The 25,047-nt window shown below is 51.6% G+C and overlaps 10 protein-coding genes across 10 annotated transcripts; 5 read left to right on the top strand and 5 right to left on the bottom strand.

Annotated features, from left to right (window-relative positions):
• The first annotated feature begins 3,025 nt into the window (after positions 1-3,025).
• On the top strand, positions 3,026-4,997 carry BCR38DRAFT_225330 (MOSC domain-containing protein). Its single transcript, XM_040854279.1, has 3 exons — positions 3,026-4,244; positions 4,307-4,418; positions 4,472-4,997. Exons 1-3 carry the CDS (start codon positions 3,372-3,374, stop codon positions 4,825-4,827), a joined length of 1,341 nt encoding a protein of 446 aa, XP_040714902.1. The 5' UTR covers positions 3,026-3,371; the 3' UTR covers positions 4,828-4,997.
• Positions 4,998-5,125: 128 nt separating this feature from the next.
• On the bottom strand, positions 5,126-9,264 carry BCR38DRAFT_394074 (RecF/RecN/SMC N terminal domain-containing protein). Its single transcript, XM_040857603.1, has 4 exons — positions 9,098-9,264; positions 8,901-9,021; positions 5,751-8,839; positions 5,126-5,666 (listed from the first exon to the last, which is right to left on the bottom strand). The coding sequence occupies exons 1-4, from the start codon at positions 9,163-9,165 to the stop codon at positions 5,402-5,404; spliced, it is 3,543 nt and encodes a 1,180-aa protein (XP_040714901.1). The 5' UTR covers positions 9,166-9,264; the 3' UTR covers positions 5,126-5,401.
• Positions 9,265-9,829: 565 nt separating this feature from the next.
• On the top strand, positions 9,830-10,422 carry BCR38DRAFT_436293 (uncharacterized protein). Its single transcript, XM_040860447.1, has one exon. It carries the CDS (start codon positions 9,867-9,869, stop codon positions 10,035-10,037), a length of 171 nt encoding a protein of 56 aa, XP_040714900.1. The 5' UTR covers positions 9,830-9,866; the 3' UTR covers positions 10,038-10,422.
• Positions 10,423-10,726: 304 nt separating this feature from the next.
• Positions 10,727-11,358, top strand: BCR38DRAFT_436292 (uncharacterized protein). Its single transcript, XM_040860446.1, has one exon. The coding sequence runs from the start codon at positions 10,900-10,902 to the stop codon at positions 11,197-11,199; it is 300 nt and encodes a 99-aa protein (XP_040714899.1). The 5' UTR covers positions 10,727-10,899; the 3' UTR covers positions 11,200-11,358.
• Positions 11,359-12,380: 1,022 nt separating this feature from the next.
• Positions 12,381-14,888, bottom strand: BCR38DRAFT_458442 (Cullin family protein; the record flags this gene model as incomplete). Its single annotated transcript, XM_040862161.1, has 5 exons — positions 12,381-12,569; positions 12,621-14,578; positions 14,608-14,662; positions 14,723-14,792; positions 14,851-14,888. The coding sequence occupies 5 exons, from the start codon at positions 14,886-14,888 to the stop codon at positions 12,381-12,383; spliced, it is 2,310 nt and encodes a 769-aa protein (XP_040714898.1).
• Positions 14,889-16,395: 1,507 nt separating this feature from the next.
• On the bottom strand, positions 16,396-17,223 carry BCR38DRAFT_318750 (uncharacterized protein; the record flags this gene model as incomplete). Its single annotated transcript, XM_040854746.1, has 1 exon — positions 16,396-17,223. A coding segment is annotated over one exon (828 nt), but the record flags the coding sequence as incomplete, so codon positions are not given.
• Positions 17,224-18,317: 1,094 nt separating this feature from the next.
• On the top strand, positions 18,318-19,440 carry BCR38DRAFT_485995 (mitochondrial K+-H+ exchange-related-domain-containing protein; the record flags this gene model as incomplete). Its single annotated transcript, XM_040863972.1, has 3 exons — positions 18,318-18,744; positions 18,914-18,923; positions 18,984-19,440. The coding sequence occupies 3 exons, from the start codon at positions 18,318-18,320 to the stop codon at positions 19,438-19,440; spliced, it is 894 nt and encodes a 297-aa protein (XP_040714896.1).
• Positions 19,441-19,658: 218 nt separating this feature from the next.
• Positions 19,659-20,255, bottom strand: BCR38DRAFT_485994 (uncharacterized protein; the record flags this gene model as incomplete). Its single annotated transcript, XM_040863971.1, has 1 exon — positions 19,659-20,255. One exon carries the CDS (start codon positions 20,253-20,255, stop codon positions 19,659-19,661), a length of 597 nt encoding a protein of 198 aa, XP_040714895.1.
• Positions 20,256-21,083: 828 nt separating this feature from the next.
• Positions 21,084-21,348, bottom strand: BCR38DRAFT_436285 (uncharacterized protein). The gene has a single exon (XM_040860445.1). The coding sequence runs from the start codon at positions 21,271-21,273 to the stop codon at positions 21,100-21,102; it is 174 nt and encodes a 57-aa protein (XP_040714894.1). The 5' UTR covers positions 21,274-21,348; the 3' UTR covers positions 21,084-21,099.
• A 562-nt stretch (positions 21,349-21,910) lies between these two features.
• Positions 21,911-24,726, top strand: BCR38DRAFT_410182 (uncharacterized protein; the record flags this gene model as incomplete). The annotated part of the gene is made up of 7 exons (XM_040858434.1): positions 21,911-22,071; positions 22,128-22,301; positions 22,358-22,496; positions 22,545-22,834; positions 22,883-23,596; positions 23,749-24,481; positions 24,571-24,726. 7 exons carry the CDS (start codon positions 21,911-21,913, stop codon positions 24,724-24,726), a joined length of 2,367 nt encoding a protein of 788 aa, XP_040714893.1.
• Between the last annotated feature and the right edge of the window lie 321 nt (positions 24,727-25,047).

The following is a 25,047-nucleotide window of genomic DNA, read 5'->3' as shown; positions in this document are numbered from 1 at the left end:
AACGAACCTACGCTCCCCCCTGTCAATAACGCACTACCGCTTGAGGTTTGATATGACACGTTTTATTACAGCGGATGTACTGCCAATACTGGCCCGCTGTATGATTACACTCACGTCTGCCATCGGACGAATTGCCATTTTCCAGGATGAATAATGACTGATAGGAACGGGTAATATACGTCTAATGATCGTCATAAGAACTGATTTATCCAGAAGTGGAATACCTACGCTACATCAACAAATCAGCCGCATGGGAACGTTAGCTCTTATCAGTGAGGATCACGAGTATTGCTTCTACACTGTTCTACTTCACCACGTGTGCATCGCTTTGGCTTGGCTCGTCACCGTCTCCCCCAGGCCGGCCAGAACTATACAACAATCGACTCGCCGTGGCCCCTGGTCCTTTCGGGGCATCAAACTCCCATTCTGCCTCATCAACTTCATCGATATCATCAGAGTTTGGGTGGAGTCGCCGGGGGCCTGCAGCTCGATGACGAGTCAACCAGCAAAAACCCATCGCGTAGAACTCATGCGGCGTTAGATTGTGACACCTGAAACATACCCTCCCATGCGAAAAATAAAAAAATAAAAAAATAAGGACTTCTGAACGTGGAACGTTCGATAGTTCATCACATAATACCAAGACTTGTAGCTGACTAGCTCGGTGGTGGCCGGCGGAGAAGGAGTCCGGGGTAGCAGTCTGGCGCGAAATTGCTTTTCAAGTTGGCCCGGCCGAGTCAGGATTTTGGGGCGATTTCTTAGCGGATCCGCTTCTGGAGTATCCTCTTCGGCCTCTCTCTCCATGTCAGCTAATTTGCTTAGATTGGGAAAACCCCAGCCTGCCTTGCCTGCCAGCCCTCCCAGTCTAGTCATATCCTGGCTCGATGACTGCCAAAATTATAATTAATTGGCAACCTCACAATGCCAGAGATTGGGTGGTGCTGGAGGAGGAGGAGGAGGACGGATGATTTTGTCCACGGCGGCAAGGTTCGAAACCGGCCAGGCCACTTTTTTCTCGTCGTCATGTAGACTGGCATCTGTGACACGTGTGGATGGAAGACGAGAGAGAATAAGATGGATGGCAACGAGGCTGATGCCTCCCGCGGTGGATCCTTGTTCCGTCTGGTCTTTTTACAAACCCAGGTCACATTGGCAACGCAGGGCACGTCCCATCGTACAGGAGCCCTTGTCGATGATCATGACGATGGGGTCGAAGGGCCACTAGACCATGGCTCTCCAAAACCCTTCTGACTTCAGATGGTCTTAGACCGGCCCCAAAAGTCGGTCACCATTATCCATTGCAATCTCGCAGCAATTCAACACCGAGCCCCCTCCCCTCCTCAACGGCGAGCCGCTGTTCCGACGTACCAGTGACAGCGACGCTCTGCCGCTGATCTTTTTCTTCGACGTTCCAGCCCAGAAGGAAGAAGGGACCCAGGGACCACAGGACGATCGCAAGGAACTGTGTATGTGTGAACCTGTCTGGGCTGCCCGTCCCTACACGTCTTGCTGTTCATCCGACCTATCTAATGCAGCTATGCATGCATTCTTTGCCGCCGGCCTCTGGCGCCAGCACTTCCGAACACTACAGTTTGCTACCGTTGCATTGTCTGGCAGATTCTTGTGTTGAGAATTGGCGTTTCCGTGCCAGCACCTGCATATCCGCACCTACCCATCCGCTGCCGACCTGCTGTATCTCGGTGGAGGCCAGAGCTCCGGTACCTGGCATTAGCTGGCTGACTATCGCCCCGATAACTCCGACAGGGAGACGATCCAGTTCGCAACAAAAACATCCCGTCACGTACGGTGACGTATTTCGGATGTCCCTCCGAAGGATCATGCCGTCAAACTGCCATTGTCACACAGCATGCTTGACAACGGCCGGTGTCGTCAGCCCAAATGCCAAATAGCAATGCACAACGACAGGCAGTCTCCGTCAATCAATTGGAACATCGGCGTCCCCCAGCGACACACCACCATTACTTGGCTGCGCACCGGGGCTAACAGCTTTTCCGGAGACGGCGATTGGTAGACTGGCAAGCCAGCCATTCACCGCCCAACCTTACCTACCTCTACCTGCGGGCCTGTCGTCAGCACTTCGAATAGGTAGGGTGTCAGCGATGTCACGTCGACGACGTCCTGGCAGAAGCGTGCGGGCTTCGTACATAGCCGCTGTCTCTTCAGGCTCAAGGCAGAAAGATCTCGGGATGCCCTTGAAAATCTGTCGGCTACGATTGGAGCCTAGGACCTGGAGGACCACAAGGGCGAAACTGCCGGTCAACCAAATGGTCGATCGCCATACATCCGGATCAACTTGACGGCTTTACGGGACCCCAGATTCTGGGGCGAACTCTTCAGCTCATCTATTTTCGGAGGACAAGCCGAAGTCCACGCCGTCCAAGAATGCGATTCGTGCGCATTCTGGGCCGATCGGGCTGCTTCTGGGCCATCACGCCAAGTCGTCCAATCAATGCAAGACGCCGGCGCGCTTTTGACTTGGGAAGAAAGATGGCGTATTTTGCTGACGATGAACGAGGAACGCTCCCGACATTCCCGTTTGTAACGAGGCCAAAGGCGCAGAGGCAAAATCGCTGGGTTCTCTGGATCGACATGGGGAATACGCAGTTATTTTCTGAAGCCACCGCGATCCCATTCGTCGGGTCCAGTGGTGGCAGTTGAGCCCGACATGGTTGCGAATGCTCGGTTTCGGTTTGCTAGGTACCACTGCCGATTCCGCTTGGGGGATGGCGGCATTGGATTTTGGTGAGAATTCACGAAAGCACAAGGGCAGAAGCGACAAGTACGCGTTCTACCCACCCGGCCCGTGAGATCCATCGTCACTGGGTCGAATTACAGCTTCCAGAAAGAGGTAAGCATGCACATCTGGTGATTTCAAATTCCAAACATTATCAATGTGCTCGTGGGTAGCTTCGCTCTGTTCGGACACGTGGAATGACCCGGTCGTAACTCCCCAAAATGGGTTCAAGATCTCCATTCTAGCTACGTATCGAAGAGTGGCCTACAACAAGAGCAACGAGTAGACACGCTTGCTCCGCATAGATCACTCCATCCTTACATAGGACCAGTAGTCGTAACGTACATCGTCGCTTGCGAAGGTGCAATGGAAGAAACCGTCTCCACTTTGGCAACTAAGCTCGGATTACGCACGTGATTTCCCCTGGACGTCCCGTCTCAAGTTGGCGTGGCACCGACAGTAACGTTTGACAATCGTGTGTTGGTAAGCTCCTGAACCCAATTGTGGGATCCAACCGTTTCATGTTTCCACTTACTTGATATTCCCATGTATATACACACGTGTCTCCCGCGGATATGAGTACAGCAATCCTAGCGAATCATCGAATCACATCAAAATGGGGGATATGACGCTGGATGTCGACATGAGCGGCTTTTTCCTTCTCTTCGCCACAATATGCGCCTTCTTAGTACCCATCGTGCTCATCCTTCCGCCGGTGCCGCTGCAGAAGAGCGATGCGCTGCTGCAGACGCACTCCAAAGCCGGCCTCGCGCCGTCTAAGAGCAACCTCAAGAGCCAGCTCTCACCCGAGCACAAACCCCGGGATGGCCAAGCCCCCAAGATCCAGAGCCTGATGATCTACCCGGTCAAGTCGTGCAAGGGCATCGAGGTCGCCAAAGCCAAGGTCGTCCCCCAGGGTCTCGAGTTCGACCGGCTATTCACCTTTGCCCAGCTCAAGAGCCCTTTCCCCGTCGACGTGGACTCGGCCGACGAGGAGGGCGCCCAGCATAAGTGGGAGTTCATCACGCTGCGCCAGTTTGCGCGCCTGGCTAACGTCACGGTGGAACTGTGGCTGCCTGACGAGATGAAGCTGCGCAAGCAGTCGCTCAAATCCCAGGAGACCTTCCTAATTATACGTTTCCCCTGGAAGGAGCTCGGGTGGCGCGGGTTCTTCGCCACGGTCGCGGCCAAGCTGACCAAGGGCTGGAGGGCCGAGGCCGAGATCGAGGTCCTACTGCCAGCGGATTTCCCGACCAACGGGGAGATCAAGGATAGGGGGTACACGTACGAAGACGTGAAGATCTGGAAGGATACTACGCGTGCACTTAACATGGAAAAGGAGATACCGGAGGAGCTCCGCTTGTACTTAGGGGTGAGCAACAAGATGACCCTGTTTAGGATCGACCCGACGCAGCTGCGAGAGGTATATAGGTGTGCCCCTCGCAAGGATGTTGCGGGTTATCAACCTGTCATGGGATTTCAAGACGCTGTAAGTTGTGCTTCTATGCGAGAACCCACCACGAAAGGCAGGAAAGCTAATGAAAACCGCAGTATCCTCTTCACCTGATGAACCTGAACAGTTTCCAGCAATTCAACTCCGAAGTGCCAAAGGACGCAGATCTAAAGCAATTGGACGTGCGCAGGTTCCGACCAAACATCCTTAGTCAGTTACCGAACCTCTATTCGGCGTTATGAAATCCTCAAACATTCTGACAGAAAATACAGTCTCCTGCTCTGAAACGTATGACGAGGAAACTTGGAAGCGAATCCGGTGCAAGTCGGGCACTTCCGGCCTCTACAATGACGCCGTCTTTCAAATCTCGTGTCGCACTGTTCGGTGCAAACTGCCCAATGTCGACCCGGTCACCGGAATCCGCCACCCAATCGAGCCCGACAAGTCCTTGCGAAAGCTGCGCAGTGTGGACGAGGGCGCGCCCTTCAAGGGCTGTTTGGGCATGCAGGCCACGCCGCTCTTCGAGGAGGGAGCGAGCGAGGAAGAGATGGAGGGATGGATAGGAGTTGGCATGACGATAGAAGTGGAGCAGAGGGGCGAGCACGTCTACGTGACATGATCGCCGGAAACACGGGCCAGGAGTGGTGTTTACATCTGATTTTGGTCATGTACACCTGGTATTTACGGACCTGGGGGACCAGACTAATAGACCAAAGTCGCATGTTAGAAGGGATGATGGCGATTGAACGTCGCGCAACTAGGTTACATCGTGTAGGTGCAAAACGCAAATCCCTACTTCCGAGCTTTGTATAAGACCAAAAAATATTGCTCCCGGACAGGGATGACAGGGGGCGTAGATCAAAATCAAAACCTACACGCAACGCTATTTAGACGATATTTTGAGAACAGAAAAATGGAATTTCTTCGTATAGCGTTATCCATCCCTTGAACAGAGACACATGCATACGAACAGCCAGCCTCTCTCAGTAACCACGTGCTTGCGATGCTTGGTATATCCCGTAAACCACACACACAAAGTCATCATCACTCATCACACATGTTATCAAACAAAACACAAGCAAGCCATATCCAAATCCAGCCTAGCTAGCCCAGCCCGACCCTACCAGACGACCGACCGAACAACTGACCCTATATACGCACAGGCGCGAGCAACGCGCAGCCATTTTGCCAATTTACTTGAAGTCCGCCGCGGTCAGGGCCTGCACCATACTAGTACCCTCGCTGAAGCGGGTGCGGAAGATGCGGTTAGCATTCTGGAACATGCCGTCCTTGAGACTGACGACGATGAACTGGGAGCCCTTGAAGCGCGTCTTGATGAGGCGGCCGATATTCTGCGTGTGTGACAGGTCGAGCGCCGCATCTACCTCGTCCAGGATGTACATGGGCGCTGGCTTGAACTGGAGGAGGGCCATGATGAGGGAGAGGGCTACTAGCGATCTAGTCGATTGGTTAGTTGGTTAGTTTGGGGTTTATGCAAAATGTAATGCTGGTAAGAATTTGAAGTAATATGGAGACACGTACCTTTGTCCACCGCTCAACTCGGTCAAACTCTGCTTCCACACCTTACCCAGACACACCTTGACCTCGAGGCCTTCGTTGATGGTCTTGCCCTCGGGCGGGTCTAGCTTGGCAAAGCTGCCACCGGGCAGCAGCTCGGAGAAGATGTTGCCGAAGTCGCCGTTAACCTTTTGCCAAGTCTGCAGCAGGGCCTTCTTCTTGTAGTCGTCAAGGCTGATGATGGTCTCTTCGATCTTCCGCTTGTCGCGGATGACCGTCTTCATCATATGCTTGAGGGACACCTCCTTCTTCTCGACGCTGTCGATCATGTTCATGACCTTAGGATTGATCTTCTTCTTCATGCCTTGGAAGCGGTCCGTGAGCGTCTTGAGCATCGCCTTGCACTCCGAGATGTTCTGGCCCTTGAAGTCGTAGGGTGTGCCGGTGCGACCAAAATTGTCCTTCTCGTCGGCGATCCACTCATGTTCTTCTTCCATGTGCGCCACGAATTGCACGGCGTTCTGCTGCTCCTTGTGGAACTTTTCCACCGTGTGGCCAAGCTTCTGCATCTCGAGACCTTCCTCGGCAATGCGCGAGTTCTTGGATCGCGTCGCTTCTTCCAAAGCGTGCAGTTCCTCGTCGAAGAGTGTCAATTTGGCCCGCTCCTCGTCGAGCTGTGCTTGCACATCGTCGTGCGTCTCTTGAAGAACAGACTGCTTCTTGACAAGTTCTTCGATCTCTTCTTGTTGGGACTTGATGGCTAACTCGACCTCCTGTAGCTGCTCTCTTGCTGCTGCAAGGTCGCCCGAGACCTGTTCCGAGTCTAGCTGCGCACTCTGCAGCTCTTTTTGCAGACTCTTCACAGCGGTCGAGTTCTTCGCCAGAGTTGCTCGTAGCGTGTCCAGGGAGGCTTGAAGCTCAACAAGCTTAGAATCCTTGTTGTTCTCGAAGTCCTTCATGTCCTTCTCAATCCGCTTGGCATCCGCACTGGCCTCGGCTTGCCGCTTCTTGGCCTCTGCGCTGCTCATTTTGAGTTGCGCAATGGTCTCCTTCATGTTTTCCACCTCCTGGATGATAGAAGAAGAAGAGTTGCCACTGATCTGTTCTTCGGCAAGCTTGATCTCGTGGGTCTTGAGGTCGAGGTCTTGTTTGATCTTGCGCGCCGAGTCAAGCCTCGACTTCTCCTGTGCTATTTTCTGCTGAAGGCCTGCCAGACTGGACTGGGCATCCCGGAGCTGGCGGTTGATTTCGTTCAGCTTCTGCAGCGTCACCAGGACACCGCTGGAGTTGGGAGCGCTACCGCCAGACAGGGTACCAGAGGGATCATATGAATCACCTTCAAGGGTGATACTTCTCATCCGTACGTTTGGGTCAAACGTCACTCTCTTGGCCGTCTCCGCGTCCTGACATATCAAGGTATTGCCAAATACGTATTCCATCGCCGCTGACACTTCATCGTCGTATCCAACGAGAGACAGCGCCAGATCCACCTTCCCAGGAGCGATCTTCTGTGCCGTAGCAATAGTTTGCGCCGACGCCTTGAAGGCTGAGATCTTGTTCAAGGGAATGATGGTGACGCGTTTACGCAGCTTACCGCCCTGGAGTAGCTGAGTACCCGTGACCTCGTTGTCCACAACGACATTGTACAGCCGGCCGCCAGCGCATATCTCCAAAGCAGTGCCCGCGCGTGTATGGTCCTTGTCGAGGGTGAAGAGCTGTGCCACCAATCCCTTCACCTTGGAGCGGTCAAAATTGGGTGTGGGATCCGCATAGTTGAAGTCGATGTTGGCCACTTTACGCTTGAGCCCGTCAGCTTCTTGCCGCAGAGCCCGGATTGTTTGCTGCAGCACCGACTCCTGCTTGTACATTTCTCCTTCCTGGCCGGGTTCGAAACCAAGCTTGGCTAGTTGACTTTGCAGCTTCTGCGACTGTATCTTCAAGCCCTCGATGTCCTTGAGAAGGCCTGCATTTTGCTCCTTGGCCTTCTTCGCTCGGGGTTCCTCTTCTTTGACACGCTTCTCGAGATGTGTGATCTTAAGCTTCGCTTGTTCCTGTTCAGTGGCGGCAGCCGCGGCCCGATTCCTGGCGTCCTGGAGTTGGCCTTGGTAGCCACTTTCTTGACCTTCCTTGGAAGCAACACCGGTTTGTAGAGTCTGCAACAATTCTTCCTTGGACTCGGCTTCCTCGCTTTGCTTCTCGTTCTCCTCCTTTGCTGCGTCATATCGCGCCTTGGTCCTTTCGTATGCCTTGGTCTTCTCCTTCAGCATCGCCTCGAGCTCGGCAACGCTCTTCTGCACAGAAGTCTTCCGCTCTTCCTCCTCAGCTTTGCTGGACTTCTTCAAGTCCATGACTGTGGCGAGTCGGACCAAATCGTTGGAGTGCTTCTTGACCTCATCTTCGAGGGCTTGGGCCTTACCGCCCTTCTTCAGCTCCTTGTCCCGTTGTGCCTTCACCCTCTTCACGTCCTCTTCAAGATGGGAGATCTCGCCTTTCAATCGTGCTGCCGAGTCCTCGAGATCCTTTTGCCGTTGTTTCTTATGCTCGAGATCAGTCGCTGACTGCTGCAGCTTCTCTTGGTATTTCACGTAGTCGTGTGCAACTACTACCCTGGTTAACCGCTCGAGGTCGTTTTGGGTTTGTTGGAAGTCCAGGAAGGCTCTCTTTTCTGTCCGCAGCTTTTCAAGTTTGGGCTCGATCTCATCGCGCAACAGCTCGGTAATCTCTTGCAACTTCATCTCCTTCTTCCCCATAGTTTTGAGTGCTTTGTCCCTCCTGTCCTCAAACATTCGTGTACCGGCCGCCTCCTCAATCATGGCAAGGATCTCCACCGCCTTCATGTTCAGGACCTTTGTGATTCGACCCTGCATGATGAGAAAGTTGGGGTTGTTGATATTCAGCTGCACCGATTGAAAGAGATTTTGCACCGTCTGCTGCTGTGCCCGGTGGCCATTGATCAGGTACTTGGACGTGCCCCCGAGGACAATCTGTCGGGTGACACTAATTGTCGCATATTCTTCGAAGCCAATAGGTGACTTCTTCTTGTCTCGATTGTCGAAAACGATGGTGACGCTCGCCTTCGTGACTCCTGCCTGTCCTCGCTTGTAGATCAGATCCTAAGGGCAGTCAGCAGCCGTCGGCATTTCCTCTCCCTCACCAAGCGCCGGATCTCCCTACCTGTAAGTTTTGCGCACGCACTGTCGTCATGTTTGTGATACCGAGGACGAAGCAGATGGCATCGAGAATATTTGACTTGCCACTACCGTTCAGGCCCGTAATCGAGTTGAAGCTCTCATCCCTGCGCATTATCAACATTTGCACGTTGCGTCTGTCATCCAAGGCAGAGGCAGAGATAATGGGAAGGGAATGCGCACCATCCTGAGATGACCGTCCGTACGGCATACGACTTGAAGCCGTCTATTATCACCTCTGTCACCCTCATTTTGGCGGCTGCGCTGGAATCGCAGGGGAACTCGTTGTCGTAATTGCGCTCTGGAAATGGACATGTCAAAACGCCTTTGGATCCCTCTCGCGCAAACTTAAGCGTGTATGTTAGTAAATAACATGTAGCCAACCAGAAGCGTTTATCATAGGTGGCGTGCACAGGCCAACAGCAACAGCCGACTCCACCGACTTCAGTGCCCCGCACTTTGACAGTTTCAATGCTCCCTCATTAACATAGTATAAGATCTCGTCGCTCTCACATGAGCTACGGCATCCAGGGAACAATTGAGAAGAGCGAAAAGGATAACAGGCTCGAGTTGGACGCTGCAAACATTGTGGGTCACAAATCAAACCAGCTTTTGATATAACCCCAACACCACATGAATATACAAAAAGATGTGGAGTAGCTGGGAATCGAACCCAGAACCTTTTCCATGCGATGACGCATGCTAAGGAAACGTCATACCACTCTGTAATTAGTTAGTGCACGAACTTTACTAACCGAGCCAGGGAATATACATACAGACCACAACCCCGTGTGTAATTGGATGACAACATTGGTTTGTAAACGACATTATAATGTAAATCCTGATATAGCGAATCGGCACAAAGCGATTCCTGAGTATAGCGGGTTGAAAACGGTGTCCACTAACAAATGCCATACAAAATCCGCATTACCCAGGACCTTATACTACCGAAATGCCTCGACAACGATCCATAACGTATCAGCAGAAGCTAGCTCTTCGAGAGCAACGCCAGCTACAGCCAAGGGCTTCAAATCTTGACCTCAAGCAATGGTTTGAGAAGAAATACGACCAACCAGTCTCTAACCTTATCCGTCTCCGACATTTAGCATGGCTGGCTATCTGACTTCCATCACCGCCGATCGATCAAGTCTCGCGTACACCATGGAGAGTGCGGAAGGATCCGTCAAGAAGCCGAGCAAGAGACGGTTACAATAGGTCAAGTCCTCGGCCATTATTCAGAGAAAGATATCTACAACTGTGACGAATCTGGGCTCTACTGGAAGCTAATTCCTGACCGAAGCCTTTCGACGAGCTCAGTCCCTGGGAGAAAACGAAATGAAGCACGAATAACAGCTTACTTCTGTTGTAATGCCGACGGCTCTGATCGATTACCGCTCTGGTTTATCGGTACAGCAAAAACTCCTAGAGCCGTCCAAGCGGCAGGAGTTCATATTCAATTCCTGAATATCGTATGGAGATCGAACCGTACTGCATGGATGACAGGCCCTATCTATGAAGAGTACCTTTATTGGTTCGATAAACGAACGAGAGGCCGCAAAGTTGTCTTACTAATGGATAACTTCTCTGCACATGAACATGCTGTTTGGAATATCAACGGAAGCCAGCTTCGGCTCCAGAATACTTTATCATATGGCTTCCGAAATTTAACCAGCAAGTTCCAGCCTCTGAATCAAGGGGTTATCCGTACGTGGAGGGCTTACTGGAAGCGTCAATGGCTTATGTTTATGCTTGAACAATATGAGGCTGGGAGAGACCCTACTCTAACGATGAATGTCCTTCGTGCTATTCAATTGGGTATTCAATTCCGAAAGTTGGATGTATTACCAACAACACTCCAGAGTTGCTTTCAACAGGCTCTAACCAGTAATGAGAAGCCGGATCCAACATAACTTGCTTTTATTGTAGAAGCCGATGTTCATCGTCACCTACAGTATCTAGAGCAGGCCCAATTTGTTCGGGAGGTAATGGATATTTCGAACGTTCTTAACCCTGAAGGAGAGACTGTTCGGGATAGCCTCGAAGAACTCGACGAGCTTATTCTAGCCCAATTTACCTCCCCTCAAAGAGAAGAACAGGATGAAGAGTTGGTCGTTGAGCCATTTGTATCAGTTCAAGAAGCACTTGAGGCTTTAGCTAAGTTACGCCTATATCAGGAGCAATCTGGAGGGGATACAGGCTTGATTTTACAGCTTAATCGACAAGAACGACAGCTTAGGGTAGTGAGGGAAGAGTCTTTGCAACAGAGCGATGGTCGCTCTTTCTAAGGTGAAAATCGACGGCTTGGCGTCTCTGGATGTAGCGGATTTAAAAGGTTGGTTGTCGGAATTGATTCGCTATATGCAGGGTTTACTGGATTTGTTTAGCTGGTCCGATTCCGAAAGTGAAAATGTTGGAACGATTCATATCAGTTTCTGGTGATGTATGTTTTTTTTAGGCTGAAGTCAAGTTCTAATCCCGGTCGGTATGTGAGAAACCGCCTAGGTACAGTACTGATCGTTCTTGGTCAATAAAACGTGATGCTGATCTACTGTCCGAATGGAGAAACATCGCGTTCTGAATGAGTGAACCACAGCATATTGTCGAGACCGTTCAGTCAGAACATGTTACAGCGGGATTGGCAATGGTCACAAACCTTAGCAGAATGTCGCAGGTGTTAATCACCAAGTAGTCGTGCTTTGGCCTGGCAGAAATCCTGGAGCCGGAAAAGGAGCGGACTTTCTTAAATGTCGTTGCGAACGCTCTGGACCTTCTCTAGGATTCCTCCAAGTTTCCAGGCTGCACATGACGGATGTCTTCTCTCTATTGTGTTATTACTACTGTGCGGTTCTCCAGCTTCGCTTCAGTTACTCAGCAGCCAACCCAGTTTCCGTGTCCCCAGGTTCCTTGCCGGCTGAGTTCAACAGTCAATTTACAGAAGGATTCACAAGAGCTACTGATTGACCGACGCCATGGTACATATGTCAACAAACCACCAACATGTCCTAGAATGTGTATGAATTTTCGTCCTGACGGGAAATCGTTCTACCTAGCAAAACGCCGTGTCGCCGCGCAGAACAGTTGCTACCCATGTGATGACTCTATACAGACACCTCATATGCGGTAAATCCGCGTGGGGCAGCTGGGGAGAGTGTATTGCAAGCCTGTCATGAAGCTCCACAGCCTCTGGTCGATTGCATTTGCAGATGCATTCTCGCTCCGTCTTGTTGTGTCCATCTAAGCTCGCAAGTGCCGAGATGGGGACCAGGCCATGATTACGCCAGCACATCAAATGCATAAGTCTAGTTCGTGGGGGTTTCCATATTCGCCTGTCTTTGGGCGATCCAGCCAGCCAACCAAGAAACCCTGGACGACACCCCTATACCTGCTCTGGGGCGATGATGCTCAACTTGGAGAGTAAATCAAGAAATGGACAATGTTCGTACAGTTCATCCGAAGGGCGCAACGTTTATGCAAGGTATCCGAGTTCGTCATCCTCCAAGCGCTCGAGATACTCCTTGTCGAGCAGGATCTCGATGCATTTCTTGATGTCAGACACCTTGGGCACAAAACGAGACTTGATCTGGTTGATGGTCTCGCTGACGAGCTGGTTGTGCTTCATATTTTTGCGAGCCTTCATGATACGCACAATTGCAGACTGTGAATCATTATTAGCAGAGTCACAAATCAACATCTTGGGTTCTCTTACTTGTAACAAAAGCTTGCGGTCCTCCTCGATAGTCTTATTAGTCTCGACCTCCTCCTGCTTCTGCTCAGACTTGGTAGCGACGTTGAGGTTCACGCGAATCTTCTTGCTCTTGAAATCGTAGTTGAGGTGGAAAGTTTTTCCAGGACCAGGCTTGCCCTCGGGCTTCATGATTAGAACCTTGGCCTTGCACAGAATGGCGATCGCCGCGTCCATCGTCTCACTGGTCAACTGGGTCACAGAGGCGATGTCTTCATACGTTTGTGCGTCCTTCTCGTTGAACAGGAGAAGTATAGCCATCTGGTAAACGCTGACCTGGAAGGTGTATGGAGTTTTGGAGTTCTTGCAATAACTCGTCTTCACCTCACCCTTGCAGAGTTGCCACAGCCATGTCAACTTGCGACCTTCGTGCTTGTTCTTGTAGAAGCGGGAGAATCTGTCGAGGTCAGCCTGAACGTCGGCGGGCGGGTTGAATGTCGTGTTCGGTGGTGTGAGGGGCCAAAAACTCGTCCCCAGTATCGAGTACGAGGAGTCAAGGGGCTGCCTCTCGAGGTTGAGGCCCTTGGTGTGCTCCTTGAATCCGGTGTTCAGGTCCTTGGAGATCTGCATATCCTGGAACATGCGCTGCAACTTGTTCGTGTACTCGAAACCGCATGCTTCCTTGAGTTTGCTGATCATGCTAGTCTCAGCGTCGTCAGACGAGGAATTGCTGTGGACGAGACGTCTTGCCAGCATTCTCGAGTAGAACTTCTGGAACACATCCTTGTCCTCGATGTACTTGAAGACCGTCATTATTTGCGTCAAAGTGGCGTCGAGTTCTGCTTCTTCGACCCCGGTACCGCTCTTCCGCAGCAGCACATCTGTGTACTTGGCTAGAAGCTCTGGTGACTTGTTGGAGCCGACTTTGCAGATTTCATTGCGGTTGACAAACTCCCTGCAGGCATTGTCCAGGGACCTGGTAAACTCGGGCTCGTCTTGGAAGGCGTTCTTGACCAGAGTCTGGTACTGCGTGTGGATTTCGAGGAGAGCGTCGACATAGATCTTGGGCTCCAGCTTCTCGGCGTCCGACGCGACCTTTGTCACAGCTGTTAGGCCGGCGTTTCGAACATGGGCTTCGAACTTCTGCCTCAAAGGTGCTAAGCCATCGTTGATACGGTTCAGCAGGTTGTACATGCGTTGCATGTCAGCCTCTCGGCTGTTGTCCAGAAGAACCTGGAATTCATCTCGCAGGATGTTGGCATGATCCCCAATAAGGGCGGTATTGCAACACTTCCTGAGAGGTCCCGTGATATCCATGTGCAGGAACAATGTAACCCTCTCCTCTTCCTCAGACAGTCGGGTCTCGGCCTTCTTCATGTACTCGACCACACTGTTCTCGGCAATGAACTGCTTCGATTCGGCCTCATAAAAACTCTTCGTGGCCTCGAGATACGGTCGCTCGAAGTGATATCTGTATACGTCCAGCGTCGACTTGGTGGAATCATGCTCGTCCAGACCCAAAGATACAAATGAGTCAACGACTTGCTTGATTTGGTTGTGCTCGATCGTCTCGCCGTTTCTTTGCTTCTCCACCATCTTTAAAACGGCAGCCATGACCTTCTCCGACACCTTGAGGAAGAAGAATTCCCGCCATTGAACTAGGTGAAGCGTGTACACATCGTAAGTGTGCTTCTTGCCCTCGTCCATCTCGCGCTTCACCCAATGTCGATTCAGATATCGGAAAAGGTGGTGGATGTACTTGGCGGCGACGGTGTATCGGTCCCATTCGCGGATGTAAAAGGCGAGCAGCGCCTCGTCCGTGTGTGCTTTGGACTGCTCGTATAGACCCTCGAGGTGGTTGTTCAGGTACTCGATCAGCTTCTTGTAGAGATCTTCGCCGAGCAGATGGGCTGTTGAGGGCTTAGTCTTATTACTCTCAGCGGTGGGGTGGGTTTCGGCGTTGGTATACCTCCTCGATGAGCCTGGCCAACAGCATTGCTATTGCCCAGACCTACGGCCTTCTGTGAGGTGCAAAAGTTGTGAACAGCGGTATAGATACCCATGTACTAGTGGTGGCAGATAAGTAAGGCCGCTCGAGGTGGTGTCCATGGAGGCCGAATACATACTGTGCCCATGTCCATACCATCCTGCAGGTTGATCATGATCTTTGTAATGCCCACCTGAAGATACTCCCATCTACGTAGTGTTAGTTACACAGCCAGTCGACAAGGGGCGCCTGGCACGCCTGACTTACGTCGCGGCGATGTCCTCGCGGTTCGGAGTCGGAGGCATCGCGCCCTGGACGCTCCGGGTCGTGGCGACGGCCGACATATTGAAGGTGTCTGGATGGAGAAATGCTCCCGGGCGGATAGTGAGATGGTCGCCGGCGGGCAAAATCGCGGCGCCTCGAAGTGATGTCAGATGAGACTGGAAGGCGCAGCTGTGTCCGTCAGAGTCAGAATGGCGCAAAGGTGGCTGTGGGAATAGCTCGCGTGGGGGAAGCGCAAGATCGTCGAGGCAGTCACAGAGTAGATGATATCTGTATGGAGTGGTAGGTGCTGACGCGCTTTTGATGGTTTGATGGAGGGGGATTGGAGATGGCAAGTGGGACCTGCCGCTCCTCAAAGGCTGAGCCCTCTGTTGGTGGTGAAAACAACCAGAAACGTCGGCGAAAGTAGGATTTTTGAAGGCAAATATAAGCAGGGACAAAGGAAGAAACCTTAGGACTCTCGTTTACTCGGGAAAAAAAGCCCTGTCTGTTGTCTTCATCAGCTTCGGTTGGTTTGATTTCGTGGCAGCGAGCGAGGCAGGCAAGCAAGCATCTGTATCTGTGCTCTCAAGGTCTGAGGCAGTCACGCTGCCTAGCCTCAATTATGGGAGACTCACGCTAAGCCAATATCGAGCTAGCGTCAGGTTCTGTTACGAACCACGTACTTAGGTACCGGGCCCACCTTCAATTGTTACCATAGTAAAGCATTCGAAGAGTTCCAGGGATGATAGTCAACAACACCACCCAGATGAAACGATTTGATCGACTTTACTTATCAATACGTAGACTACGACTGCTGCACCGAAATATCGGGTTATCCCATGTTATTTCTGGTTCTTCGTTCATATTACTTTTTGTGACCCAACATTACCTGATACTCAAGTTCCATTTTGGTTAACCCCTTTAAACGTTTGTCCGTTTTAGAATACAGCTTGGCGCCTATCTACTTATCCTACCGCAGCTTGTGGTCATGAACACTTCATCTAGGGAGAACGTGAATAAAGCCCATCTTGGCCTCCCTCTAATGCATTCCGTCCTGCAAAAAGTTACTGACCAGTTTTGCATTTTGCAATTCATTGTAAGATTTCAGCAACTCTCTAGAAGCACTTGTTTATGTCGGCAGCCAAGAACAACCGTTAACGTTGCAGCATGTCTTGAATGATGCGTTAGTTAGTGTCGCCAACAATATCATGTCCGTCCACCCTCTCATCAGTCATTAGATGGCTTGACGCAAATTGAAGCCATTACTTGCTACTATCCATCTCAATAATCATCATCTAAGGGATTAGAGATATTAGCCAACAGGTGATTTGCGCCAAAGTGGCAAGACAGATAAGTACGACGGGAACGACAAGGTATTCAGTAGTATTACGGTATGTTCAATTTCGGGGAATTATAGTCATCCCAGAACAAATACATGGCTCAGAGATTTGCAGATCAATCAACCCGGCATCCCATTGCTCCATTGTCCCGATATTCGTTCCATCATTAGGGTATCTTATTGTTGTCACGCCCGACCTAGTTCTTATCAAGGCGCTCGACCAGTCTAAAAAGACTAATTATGAAGTTGGCAATCCACGAGACCAAGCCCACCAACATGAGGGACGCCATGGATCTAGCTAGGCTTCTCTTGAGAGCAGCGTCCTCGTAAGTCCTGTATATGAGCGCCTCAAAAGCCAAAGCCGTGCCGATTGCTTTAAACGTGATGAAGAACGTGTCCAATAGAATGAGCGTCATCTTCGCAAAAGGCGAACGTAAGCCGATTGGGGCGCCCCTTACTTCGTCGTACATCATGTAGGCGATGTACGGGATGGCAATGGCATCGACCGAAATGGCGACAATGGCCTGAGATACCTCTTGCTGCGACTTGCTCGGGCTGTGGAACTCATCTTCGTAGATCTGAATGGCCATACCAAGCGCCCCAATAGATGTTGCCATGACAACCAACCGGAACAAAAGTGGTGTCAAGAAATGATGGAGGACGAATTTTCTTAGTCGTGACGCGACGGGGTGTGTCTCTGGAGGGTTTTGAGACTCCAATTCTGGGAGTTGACGTGTCGATTTCCCATCACCAAGGTGCAGCATCTCGTCCAGCCGCTCATTGCTGATAATGACGCTCTGGTCATCTCGGCTGCGGGGTAATGCTGTGGATGCGATATAGTCCCGATATCGAGCTCTTTGGTCGACATGTGGAGGCCGATAACCTGTGCCTATGATGGGCGGCTCATTGGTCCGGAGATGGTCCCATCGCCGGCCTGGGCGATCAGCCCGCTTCTTCATCCAGTTTGGCTTATTAGACGTGGATCTCAGCTGCTTAGGCTCAACCCATGTCTCGAATCCGTCTCTCGAGACACGTCGCACCAAGCCGGGCGGGGGAGCGGCATCAACGACGGCATTCTCGCGCTGCTGACAACGGAACTTAGCCGCGTGAGGGTGGGCAACCGCAACCTGGGGAGGGATGGTGTGGTTGGTAGATAACATGATGGGGGCACTCAAATGATGAATCTCCAATGACTCGGTGTGGAGAGTCTCGAAACCCAACAAAGGGTGATGCGAGCAGTTGTCCGTTGCTTTGAGGGACTTGATGTGACGTATCTTCAAAGCTTGATCTTAACAAAGTGTACCGAAAAAAAGGATGCTTATTGGATGGTTCGATACTCTGGCCTCCAAAGGCGTACCAGTCAAGGGGTGACTGATGCCTCAATACTCGAATCTCAATAGGCCTGCCAGAGAGAGGAGGATAGGGGGGGGGCGTTCTCGAGTCTGAGCTCAGCAGACGTGCTAAAGAGGGGCTGCGGAATGCTTCGAGACTCTCAACCTGTTGTTGGTGTGTCAAAGAGAGGCTGCGGGATGCTTCGAAAGTCTAATTAATAAGGAGACGTGCCAAAAAAAGAAATTGCGTATGTGATGCCTCGAAAGTCTAATCTCGAGAAACGTAGATGTGCCCAAATGTGTAAAGCTGGAGAGCGGGAAATGGATATGGTGGATGCGAAAACCCTGAGGGATGAGGGCCCACGAGTTCATTTCGAGGCAACTTCCACGGATGGAAGTTGCGGCTTCCACTCATCGTTGCGACTGCATCCTGAGTACCTGGAGGTAGAATTCGGCGCAAAGATGGCCATCGCCTGCGCAGCGCGTGGGTTGAAGTAAAGGAAGTTGAAGAGGGCGCCTGGCTGCGCTGTGGGTTTTGAGGAGCCGACATGAAAGCGCTTGGATCATCATAGGGCCCAGCTTTCAGCTCATCTCCAAAGGCTGGTTGTTAGCGCAACGAAATACGTCACACCCTGGTCCTTGCTGGAGCCGGGATATTGCAATCCATCAAATGCGACCGCGTTCTCAAAACCTCGATGACGACCTCGGGACTTTAGCGTTTCGGCCCCATATCAACAACTCTTCACCATGATTGCGGCCACGTGAGCTTCCACCATCTTTTTCAACCTCGAGACTTCGAAATGCGGCTCTATCTCCTTCCCATCTCGACGCGGCGCACGCTTCTGTACTGCGAAAAGTTCAACCAACCGACGACCTCGAAGAAGAACCTGACAGACAAGGTAACGTCCCGGGCGACCAAGCTGTGGGCAGACTGGGAAAAGAAGGAGAACGGATGGCAGAAGTCGGTCGTCCGATACGGCAACAGCGCCTTGCGCAGGATTCCGTATGAGGAGTGGGGGCTGAAGTCGGTGCCTCCTCTTTCCAAGAAGAGGAGGGATGAAGAGAGCAGCGGTCTAGAGAAGGTTAAGCTGGTGTACCCGGAAACGGCAATACCTACGACGAAAGCCGCCGCCATGCTGCAAACACTCGCAACCGAGCGGCAAGTGTTGCACAAATCCAGGTTACTTTGGTGCTTTGTTGGCATGCCCATCAGCGCACCTTTCGCCCGTAAGTAACAAAATCCTTTTCTCAGACTCTTCCGCCCCACCGGCTGCCTCAGCGGCAAGAGTCGCCTAATCAAGCTCGGTTGGGAGGCTTTATTGGGCCGTGGCTGAGATCCCCCCATTGTCTCATGGCCTGTATCAAGAAATGTTGATGCTAACTTGAATTCACATAGTTGTACCAGTGTAAGCATGAAATGTAGGGGTGCGTTGCTGTGAATGGCATGGCTGACCCGAGATCGATAGAATCCCTAACCTTCCCTTCTTCTACCTCGTTTACAGAGCGTGGTCACACTGGCGCGCATGGGCAGGCGGCAAGCATATCCAATTCCTCATATCGAACAACCTGCTGGCCCTAGCCCCGTCCCCCGTTTTGGATACGATATACCCGCCCCCGCTGCCTTCATCTGCACCCCTGCAAAGTCCCAATGCGGTGGCAAGGGGCCCAAACGAACAAGACAAAACGGCACCCAGCGATGACAAGACAACTGAAAAAGAAGAAGAAGAACAGCTGCTGCTATCGCAGGCGACTGGGAAAGAACTGGTGAAAGCCTTGGATCTCCCTGACCTCGAGGTAGAGATAGAACGAGCCATCTGGCAAGTCGAGAAATCTATCCGCGAGGACAAGGAAAAAGCCGTCACAAAAGGCGGTCAGCCAGTGTCACCTGCGGAGAAGCTCGCAAATAAAAATAAAAAGGAGTAGTCGGGAACTGGCGCGGTGGCATTGGTGATGATATATGATGATGATGATGATGATGTTGTGTACTAGTTATGAAAGCATACGGATCACAGAGGAGCGGTATAGTAGGAAAAAGGAAATGAGGTCGATCGACTCGTCTCATTCGACATTGTATAATCAATCAATTTGCGCTGCCACACCGGCACAGAGCCAACTCCACCTCACCCCAATACCCGGTTGGTTTATAGTGAAGTACCACGAGAACGCATTGCTGATAATAGACCTACAACACACAGAATCCCCGCGGCCACCAGAACCCGTTCCTTGGTCAATATTCTCGAGCGCCTCGGGGGTCTGTACGCGTGCTCGGAGTCATATATAGGAACCGTTCCAAATTCTTCGCAGCTGCCGACCAAGGCCTGTTTCTCCATGTCCATCATCACGATCCCAAGCCCCATCTCGTGACAATTTTCGTCCACTATGCCCAACCGTGAGCAGCCGTGCTGGCCGTCGTCCACAATATCGGCCTCCTCAATATTACCCTCACGGCTCGCGATGTCGGGCTGGTTTCCGAGCGGTGGGGATAATGATGCGGGAAAGGGAGGATAAGGGCCGTCCAAGACGGCGTTTCGCTGTGTAACATATGCCGCCGCCGCTTTCTGACGCATGAGCCGTTGTGTAGGACTGATGGGCCCGCCGGGTTTCCGCACCGCGCGGGGGCGACTACTCGCGCAGCGTCCGTGTCGTCTGGGAGCAGGAGTCTCGAGGCTGAAGGGGTTCAGAGGCGATGGAATGGCGGGCGTGTAGGCCTCTTGGGATGGTGATACGGGTGAAGACATGAAGACTTGGTCTGCTAACGAGCAAGGCTCAAATACACAATGTCTGTTATTGCAGTAGTAGAGGGTGCTTGTTTTTGGGGCGATGGATCTTTACAAAGGAGAAAGACGGTCTTTGAGCTCGGGTTAGCTGCTGTCCAAGCGGCAGTTAGCTAGGTATCTTGGCTGTTTTGAGCCAGAATCTAGAGTAAGGGTTCTGGACCATGAACATTGATGGTAATTAGAAGAGTGGCGAGATCAATTGCCTAGTGAAACAGAGTGCCGCGCGTGGGAACTTGAATTGTTTCTGACAGCTCCATGTCTTACATGCCCTTACATCGCGTTGGACGAGATCCAAGGGTTGTCGTCCGTTGGTCCAACAATTGCGAGCTTTCACGAGATAAAGCCCCCTTGCTTGAGTACTCCGTACCTCGTAAATGACAACATGTCAAATTCGGTTAGGTCCCACAGCGAAATTACATGTTTGCAATGATCTGCTTCTTGTGAACCCTTTCAAGGGTTGTGTAAAGGAGATGTCGGACTGGATGGGATGAGTTGCTCTCGGCCTCCGAGCTACAGGTAAATTGGTACTACATACCAGCAGTGGGGCCGCATTCTAGAGCGCGAAATTGTGGGGGGTTTCCGAACCTCTGGCTCCCTTTCTGCTCGTACCGTGGTAGATCTCCATGATCTCCCACGCAGGAAAGGAAGGTTCCAAGGGTTGACGGGAGAGTGGAGTTGGTTCATCCAAACTGTTGCAACGGCTCTTCTTGGACCGAATGACTGACACCTTGGATATATTCCGGCTTATTGCTTGATTTATGAAAGTAGGGAAGGAATATCTCGGTGTTTCTCTACGAACCAAGTCTCAACCAAGAGTTTTTGTCTGGTGCTGGACAGTCTGAGTGGGCAGTGGCTGCCGAAATCTATGCCGAGACGATAGGCGATCCGCAGTCAAGCATGCTGCATCTACACTTTGTTGCACCAAGTCGATCAACCGGGGTTCGGGAAATCTGTAGTTGTTACGCGTCGGCGCTAGCATCGTCGAGATAGGTCGATATTCGTGAGTTTGAGGCTTTGGCTAGAGCTTGGCGTGCTGGCTAGCTCCAGCGGGAAGTGTTGTCGGAAACTTGCTTCCGGCCGAGCTTCTTCGTGAGGTTCGGGCCTGTCTCATGCATTTCGCATGGGTCTGGTTCAGAGACTATGGCGTACAGGCACTATTCAGCAACTCGTACTCAAGACTTCTTAAGCGTGTAGCTTAATAACTGCCAAGCCAATCCAGCTCTTTTTTCTTCCTTTTTTTCTTCTGTTTTTTAGAGAAGAGATATACTGTGCTGCAGCTTATCTTTTCAAGCGTCAAAGAAGACAAGCAGGTCGACCATTCTTACTTGTCGCAATGTCTGAATATCTGAATGCTTGCCTGTGTTTGTTAACGAGTCAGTCGTGTCCGCTTCCGGATTTAGTTGCCGGCTATCGCTGGAAGTGCATATTCAGAACGACCTTTTACTTCTCATCATCTACGTACACGGTTTCAATGCCATGCCAACCGACACTCGTACGACACCAATTTACTGGTGCTGCTACAGCAGGGTTTACCCTGGCATGACAGAAACAATTTTCTACTATGTAAGTGGCCATCATGATCAACAACTGGGCTGACAACAAAAGAGCCTCGCACAATGTCACCACGACCGAAGAGCATCAACGGTTCAAACAACGGACTAGCCTGTCCAGAACCCAACAATGGCACCAAGTCCTCTGGTCTTGACTCTGACCGGTCAGACACCATTCGCAGCATTGGATTTCTGAAACTTCGCGGGAAGCAAGATGACTTGCCTCAGTAAGAAACCTACACCTAGGTTCTTGACGGACACTGCAGACTGAGAAAATGCATAGACGTTGGTGGTTCGCCTCCACAGCCGTTCCTCTGTTAGCTGCAACCCAGGGGCCCCTTTCCAATGTATTATCGATTGCTGCCTTGGTCACTCCGTGGAGAGTTGCCTTGCCCAATGGCGGTGAGCTACCTGAGGGTGTTGACGACGCAGGCATTGGTATCGAGGACCCCAGATGGTGCGTGCTTCTGTCAATTCGAGGACTTAGAGGAGCTTTGTACCAACAACTTGCAGGGAAATCACACTCAATGGCGTGTCGTTGGCTTGCGGGTTCGCTGGAAATCTTCTCCTGCTCCTTCACTTCGTGGGCAGGGTTCGTTACATCGTTGCTCTCCCACTTTCCATCATCTTTTGGCTGTTAGCCTCTGGCATTGTGAGTTGTGGGCTTCCAAGCCGTCTTTGTCAAAACTTACCCTCGTAGCTTATAACCATCACCTCGTGTCTCAGCATCTATGATGCGGCCGTACCGCCTGGTGAGATTTATTCGCAGGGATATTGGCATGCCGTCCTGGCATCGATTACCTATATGCTCGGCGCTGTTATGCTCATTGTCAATATGGTCGGATACCTTCGAGGACACTATCCCCAGAATTTTGTTCTTGACGACGATCAACGCACTCTGATCTTACAAACGATGCAGTTCATGATTTGGCTGGCCGGAGGCGCTGCCATATTTTCACGACTTGAGGATTGGAGCTATGCCAATGCGTTGTATTATTGTGACGTGGTGAGTTGATCTTGTCATCCTGGAAATCCAAGTGCTATTAACACTGGCTTCTCGACTATACTTACTATTGGGTTCGGGGAATTCGCACCGACGACTAACGCAGCCCGGGGCTTCCTCTTCGTGTATGAGCCAATCGGCATCGTCTTCCTCGGTCTTGTAATCGGTAGCATTACCCGCTTCGTGTCGAACATATCAGCAGACAACGTGATCAAGAAACACCAAGCGCAAAAGAGAGCGAGCACAATCGGTCGCAGTGTCACTACCGAGAACGAGCTTAGAGAACGACTTGGCTTACCTCCCCAGGAGTCACCCGTCGGGCTCTGCCGCAACTCTCTAGCTACGTACGGCAACATCAAAGTGGTCGGCCGCACAGTCACGTTTCGAGAGCACAGGACCGCCGTCGGGGCCGAAGGGCGAGGTGGTGCTGCTCACAGTGTGCGCCCCCTGAGCCGGGACGTTAAGCCGAGAGCCAGATCACAAGGGCAGAGCGCATATCATAAGCGGCATGAACGCAGGCGGAAGCTTTTGCTTTTGCCGCATGAGAAGGACCGGTTCTATGCGATGCGGGAGATCCAGGATGAGACTCGCAGGTTCAAGCAGTACTGGTCGCTTGCTATTGCCATATTCGCCTTTGCTCTAATTTGGTTTCTCGGAGCTCTTATCTTTATGCTTGCCGAGGCACGACTTCAGGGAATGACTTATTTCGACAGTTTGTACTTCTGTTTTGTGGCGCTTCTGACGATTGGGTAAGTTGGTGTCACTTCGACCTAGAAAATGGTCCTATCTTGAAGATATCTACACTCCATAAGACCTCCGCAGCTCGTCTTGTGGCGTGGTTCCATGGGATCAATCATGCATACAACCAGTCATGTACTAACCATTAGTCAAATCAATCCAGATACGGCGACATTAGCCCACGGTCCAACATCGGCAAACCCTTCTTCATCGTTTGGTCTCTCATCGCCGTCCCCTCCCTCACCGTCCTCATCCAAGAGATGTCCTCAACCGTGGCCGCATCCATAAACCGCGGTACATTAACCCTAGCCGACTGGACCATCCTGCCTAAGAAAGGGGTAGTCAAAGCATTCCTGGACTCGCACCCCCGCCTCCGAGGCTGGCTTACCCGCCTAGCCGAGAGGAGAAAGCCAAAGAAACGTATCGAGGCCGGCTTTCAGGTCCAAGATCCGGATGAGGAGACCGTTGCCGGCACACCACCCAACGAAGCGCAAGATAAGCATTGTGAGGGAACAGAACGAATCGAGCCCCTTAAGGAATCTCATGCCGAACCTGAAGACTATATCCACAATCACGAGGGTCCCCATGACCTAGCCCGCCAGCTCGCCACCACCATAAAGCGCGTGGCGAAGGACCTGCGTGTTGAGCCGCCCAAGCGGTACAGCTTCGAGGAATGGGTCCACTTCACCAAGCTGATTCGGTTCAGCTCTCCGCGACACAAACAAATGACGAGGACCGTCCCGGCGGTCGAGGATATTGACGACGGCGAGACGGAGTTGGTAGAGTGGGACTGGATAGGGGAGGAAAGTCCCATGTTAGCGGACGTCAGCGAGAGCGAATGGGTTTTGGACCGGCTGTGCGAGAGTCTGCATCGTTATATGAGGCATGTTGGACGGGTGAGTACTCTTAGTTCTGCTCTGAGCTGTCCCTTTGGGGATCAACGAAGGAATGAATAACATGCTGATTTGGCTTTGGGACGGGGCAGGTCAGTAAGGCTCGACAGCAGAAAGGAAATATAAGGGAGTCGGAGGAACACGAACAGGGACCATCTTCTGAGACTGATGTCAAACGACGCACTAGAAAGGAGAGTGAACCGTTCCCAAGAGATGGGAAAGGCACTACAAGCGGGGCTAGTGCATGATGGCCAACCAGGGAATTAACTGTCCTGAAATTCTGCACAATCCGAGACTCAAGGACATGGTTAATGCCAAACCGATTTCAAGCCCTTGCCCGTGTGTGGATAGTTAACCGCATGGTGAAGAGTCGGTTTTGCACAATGCTATGCACAAGAGCCAACGCCGTTGAGGCGTCAAATATGTGCGATTCGTACAGAAACACCTCATTGTCCGAGCTGTCGAAGATGATTTTGCTCACGTCCTACCAGCAACGGATTTCAGGCTTATTGTAATACACAAATAGCATGCCTCGTTATTGGCACATCTGATATGAGTAATGCTAGTAC

This window comes from Pseudomassariella vexata (assembly GCF_002105095.1).
Source record: "Pseudomassariella vexata strain CBS 129021 chromosome Unknown BCR38scaffold_8, whole genome shotgun sequence".
Classification (NCBI taxonomy): Eukaryota; Fungi; Ascomycota; class Sordariomycetes; order Amphisphaeriales; family Pseudomassariaceae; genus Pseudomassariella; species Pseudomassariella vexata.
This window is presented reverse-complemented; position numbering and strand designations above follow the sequence as displayed.

Bases quoted from the DNA above. Each gene is read 5' to 3' on its own strand.
- BCR38DRAFT_225330 (XM_040854279.1), top strand. From the start codon at position 3,372: ATGGGGGATATGACGCTGGATGTCGACATGAGCGGCTTTTTCCTTCTC. The intron at 4,245-4,306 runs GTAAGTTGTGCT...TGAAAACCGCAG, and splicing joins TCATGGGATTTCAAGACGCT to TATCCTCTTCACCTGATGAA. The intron at 4,419-4,471 runs GTCAGTTACCGA...ACATTCTGACAG, and splicing joins GTTCCGACCAAACATCCTTA to AAAATACAGTCTCCTGCTCT.
- BCR38DRAFT_394074 (XM_040857603.1), bottom strand. From the start codon at position 9,165: ATGAGGGTGACAGAGGTGATAATAGACGGCTTCAAGTCGTATGCCGTA. The intron at 9,022-9,097 runs GTGCGCATTCCC...GATAATGCGCAG, and splicing joins CGGACGGTCATCTCAGGATG to GGATGAGAGCTTCAACTCGA. The intron at 5,667-5,750 runs GTACGTGTCTCC...CCAATCGACTAG, and splicing joins GAGTTGAGCGGTGGACAAAG to ATCGCTAGTAGCCCTCTCCC.
- BCR38DRAFT_436293 (XM_040860447.1), top strand. From the start codon at position 9,867: ATGCCTCGACAACGATCCATAACGTATCAGCAGAAGCTAGCTCTTCGA.
- BCR38DRAFT_436292 (XM_040860446.1), top strand. From the start codon at position 10,900: ATGGATATTTCGAACGTTCTTAACCCTGAAGGAGAGACTGTTCGGGAT.
- BCR38DRAFT_436285 (XM_040860445.1), bottom strand. From the start codon at position 21,273: ATGCTAGCGCCGACGCGTAACAACTACAGATTTCCCGAACCCCGGTTG.